This window comes from Atta colombica, unplaced genomic scaffold (assembly GCF_001594045.1).
Source record: "Atta colombica isolate Treedump-2 unplaced genomic scaffold, Acol1.0 scaffold74, whole genome shotgun sequence".
Lineage (NCBI taxonomy): Eukaryota > Metazoa > Arthropoda > Insecta > Hymenoptera > Formicidae > Atta > Atta colombica.
In genome coordinates, this window is record NW_017259566.1 from 137,053 (window position 1) to 142,153 (window position 5,101).

Genomic DNA, 5,101 nt, shown 5'->3' on the forward strand with positions numbered 1-5,101 from the left:
TTTCAATCGAGAATAACTTTATGATGCAGACACAAATCGACTAATGTTTCTATGGGGTTATGTTGACAGATGCCCAAGTTTATTGTATAACGTCTATGATCTATTTATTTCCTCCACCGCTAAAGCCAATTAGGAAAACGGCGGAAACAAAGTTGTATACCTAATATTTAAGAGTGTTAGTTTTGTACGTTGCCATATTCAACAGAGCGATTCTTTGGTTTATTTCAAGTAAAAAAGTCCATATAAACATGTATCCTAAACGGCTTAGTTTCCGAAATACAGGTGAATATTCGCAAATGTTTGACGAAACAGTATATTATGTTGAAGATATCTTCCTGCATAAATATGCCTTGTTTCACGTGAGTTTGCACAATCGTAAACAAAATGACAAAGTTAAAGTCAAAGTCACAAAATCAAAAATAGACTTCAGTTCTAATGTTGCTGCAGTTCAGTTAGCTTGTTCATTCGTTTTCGGACCAAATTCATTTCGGTCCATCAAAATCGGTTTCATAATGAGTTTACAAATTTTTGATATGCCTACAGTCTTGCAAATGGTAACTCACGACAAGGCGAATTTATGCAGAAAGATATCCCCAACGCAATTTACAATGTCATAAAACGTTTGCGAATATTCACCGCTATTTTCGAGAAAAGGGTTCTTTCTTAAGGAATAGCCTGTTTTTTCTGTTTTTGACTAGTTTTTGACTAATACAAGCTGTATTTCTTTCCAATAAATAGATTACTTACTACTACACTTTAAATTTTTTTTTATTTCGGAAATTAAGCCGTTTAGGACATATGTTTATATGTCCTTTTTTACTTGAAATAAATTAAAGAATTGTTGAGTATAGTATCATACTTAACATCCTGTATATGTGTGTGTGTGTGTGTGTGTGTGTGTGTGTGTGTGTGTGTGTGTGTGTGTGCGTGTGTGTGTGTGTGTGTGTGTGTGTGCGTGTGTGTGTGTGTGTGTGTGTGTGTGCGTGTGTGTGTGTGTGTGTGTGTGTGTGCGTGTGTGTGTGTGTGTGTGTGTGTGTGCGTGTGTGTGTGTGTGTGTGTGTGTGTGTACACAGGGTGCCGAAAGTTTTTGCCAATCCAAATGCTTTTGTTACAAAATGTATCTCGCTTAGAGTGAAAATCGTATATCTCCAAACAAGAGGGGGTGGAGGGGTAAGAATTGCTTCGGGTGAAAGTCGTGCGCCCCTAAGCAGGGAAGTGGGATAAAAATCACTTAGCGATATAATCGTATGTGCTACTATATAATAACAAAAATGATGCGAAAATGTTTTAAAAGAAAATTTTTGTTTTTAAAACAGGAAATCTATTTTAAAGCAGAGAACTTTTATTCTATAAAGAGTCTTTCAATAAGGACGCTCGATTTTTAAATGTAAACAAAACAAGTTGTGTGTGAGATATCCACTCAATTTTTTTTTTATTTGAAAGAATATTTTATAGCATTAGGTATGGAATATAACATCGCTCAAATGTCCACCGCGGCTTCGCTTGGTGACACGTATTCAGGTAGTCCAATTTTCGATGACTTTCTCGCATAAATCTGGCTGAATTTACTGGATGACGTTTGTTATGTTGACTTTAAGAGCATCAATTGTTTGCGTTTTATTCGTATAGACCTGCGATTTAAGATAGCCCCAAAGGAAGAAGTCTAAAGGCGTTAAATCGCACAATTTTCGGTCCAGTTCACGTCGCCGCCGCGGGAGATGTCCTCAAATCGCTCGTGCAGAATGTCCATCGTGGCATGCGGTATGTAGTGGCACAGTGGTGTGCGGTACGTAGCGCCATCTTATTGGAACCATATGTTATCGATATCCATATCATCCATTTTAGATCACAAGCTTATCATCGATCTGTAGCGCTCGCCGTTGACGGTTATGGCAACGCCTGCTTCGTTTTGGAAGAAGTACCGATGATTCCGCCAGACCAAAATCCGCATCAAAGTAACTTTCTCGGGATGCATTTGGAACTGGTATATTTCGCGTGGATTGGTATTATCCCAAATTCAACAATTTTGCTTGTTCACATATCCATTCATCCAAAAATGGGCCTCATCATCAAAAATGGGCCTTAAAGATGATTTGTTTGGCGAAATTTGGGTTAACTTCCAACTGCTCCAGAACCCAATTAGCGAACACACGGCGTTGTCTATGGTCGTTTACTTTAAGTTCCTGGTTGAATTCCTCAGTTGAATTTTATGGGGGTGCAAACCAAGTCCCGATGCAAAATTCGCCAAGTTAAAATCGCAGAAAGATCAAGTTCTTGTGAACGACGAGAAATTGATCGCCTCCGGTTTTCCCGTACACTCTCACGCACAGCAGCGATGTTTTCAGCAGATCTTTGCGTTTCGGCGACGTACTGGTGTTGGCTGATTATTTATCGAACCGATTGACTCGAATTTGGCCACCAAACTTCGAATAGTCGACTCAGCAGGACGATTGTGGTGATAAAATCACATAATACGCGGAACGTTTCTCGAAAGGAGCATTGATTTTGATAATAAAATTTTATGATTTGCACACATTGCTCAACACTACGATCTTCCATGGTGATTTGCCATACACTATTAAACAATTCACAACAAATTTGACAGATGTCACTTTAACAACATGGCTACTATGATATGAACAAATTTCGAGCGTCCCTATTGAAAGACCCTATATAATACAAAGGGACGTTTTTTTAAACTTCTTTTGTTAATAAACAATTTCTTTTAACTTAATGACGGCTAAAATCAGTTGGAGTTATGATACAAGTCATATATATGTCAGGTGAAGTCATCGGCGAGATTTAACTTTTTCGCAATAATTACCCAATATTCAAAATAAGAATTACAATCTTTTACAATCAATACATCGCTCTACTTTTGTGTTTCGATCTTTGCATAGCCGTTGAGCACATATATATGTACGTATACTTCTCTTTGTGATCATCTTTGGTTGGTCATAGTGATTTAAATTTTTAGAATATCATTAAATGATGATGTATTAATTATTGAGAATTTTATTTATAATAAAAATGATGTTCAAAATATTTTGCTTTTTTTTATATGATTTTTATCTTAATGTATGTGTTGCACTGTTTATAAATATTTCTATGAGTATTTATTTTATTCAATTTATTAAATTTTAAGTATTGAACTTTTTCTTTAACTCTTATTTCGAAAAGATCGTTTTAAGAATGATGTAAAATTTAATCATACAAAACTCTATTGTTACAGAATTGTATTTCATACGCACTTCGCATTGCGATCGAAGCGTCGCTGAATATCCGTTTCTTGATCGTTTCGGGGTATGCAAATGTCTTGCAGTAGCATATTGCTGAGACCAATAATTTCATCCCGACGTACTGCCAGGTTTATAACTTTGCAGCTAACACCAAGTACTGTCAGGAACAGCGAGAATTTCTCGATGAAAGTTTCGAGATCCTTCAGTATAAAACAGTCAACTAAACCACAAAATGTGAATGAGTATAGTAGGAAATTCATTACAATAGAATAAATGGTGTACGTCCAATACTTGATGGATGTAAAATGAACGGGTCGCCAGTATCCGGTGTATGTTAATAACGCAAACGATAACGGAAGAGTGTGCATCGTTCTCTTACAAGTATAAAGAAAGGTCTCAAAGATCTTAGATAAGGTCTCGATAAAAAAATATTTCTTGTGAAACAACGTTCTGAGGATGTTATTATATTGCAGTTTCCATTTCCTTATGTCAGCGTTTCTTGCTGTATGGCTTTTTTTTATTTTCTCTCACTTATAGATAATTCATACATAAATAAGTTTTGCTAATCGACCCATAAAACGTTACATGCAATTCTAAAGACTATCTGTACGTTATGAAAGGCATGCTAGAGTTATTATACTGTAAATTCCGCCTTATTTCATTTTATTTAAAAATAAACATTGTTATTAATTCACTACGTTCACTATATATCTCTATTGTCATCACGATCGATATACGCGAGTCATAGATCTTATCGCCAGCATAATATTTTTGAATCTATATATACTTTAATAAGACTTCTCGAAAATCCAGTTATCCATTTTCTACAAATTTAAATTTAAATGATAAGAATATATCGAATAATAAAAATAGTAGTCATGTGACAATTGCCAATTGGACATTAAATTGATGATGACATTTTATTGTGTGCGACAGAAAACAAGTCTGGATGGAATAATATAGCAACGATGATTCGATTATTATGAAGAATAAAGTAAGTTGTTCAGTTGTTGCATTATTATATAATGAATGTAGCATGATAAAATATGCACATTAGAAGCCGATATATATTCTCTCTAGTTACTTTTTTTCTTTTATAACTAGTAACAGAATTGACTATTTCTATTTTATTAAAATTTTTCCAGTATCATTTTTATATTGTGGTTCTCAACGTAGCACAATCAAGTCAAGAATCCTTGTTCCTTCAATCCAAAAGGACTTTGATCGTTCGTTATAAGATAAACGGTTCCTTTCCTGAAAGAAAAAAAATATATTTTGTAATTTTGCATTTAAAGAAAATTATTCTTAAAAAAGTTTTATATCTTTTAATATTTTGAGAATTCTTCATATTTTAAATTAATGAAGATTTAAAAAAAAAATGTCAAACTTCTTCATATTTTGGCCGTATTTCGGTATTCACTGCCAGTACTGAAAATTTATTATATACGAGCACAATGCATTTTCAGCACTGATAGTGAATATCGGAACATAGTCATCATAAGTTATTTTGAAAATTATAAAGTAAGAAATTTAAAAAAATACTTATTTTATAATTTATATATAGGGTAATTCAGAATAATCATTCAGAATAATAGTTCAGAATAATCGACCTTACAAAGCCGTATTCCTAACTGAATTCTGAGATGATTTTTTCTCTACGAAAATATTATCTGACACTTACTATACTCTTTGAGTTATTAAAAGATAAAGTTAGCGAATTATAGATCGCAAATATAGAAAGTAAGCAAGGACACACTTCACACTTCACCGTCCAACACGAGCGATCACTCATTGCGATGAGTTGTCCGAGGATCATTCTCTCTCTCTCTCTCTCTCTCTCTCTCTCTCTCTCTCTCTCTCTC

The 5,101-nt window shown here is 34.3% G+C and overlaps 1 protein-coding gene across 1 annotated transcript in view; it reads right to left on the bottom strand.

Annotated features, from left to right (window-relative positions):
- Positions 1–4,420: 4,420 nt before the first annotated feature.
- LOC108692511 (phospholipase A1 member A-like) overlaps positions 4,421–5,101 on the bottom strand; it is a gene marked incomplete at its 5' end in the record, with an annotated part of 59,588 nt that continues 58,907 nt past the window's right edge. The window contains one exon of the mRNA XM_018200804.1: positions 4,421–4,493. Coding sequence (XP_018056293.1) covers positions 4,421–4,493 — 73 coding nt within the window. The remainder of the gene's footprint in view (positions 4,494–5,101) is intronic.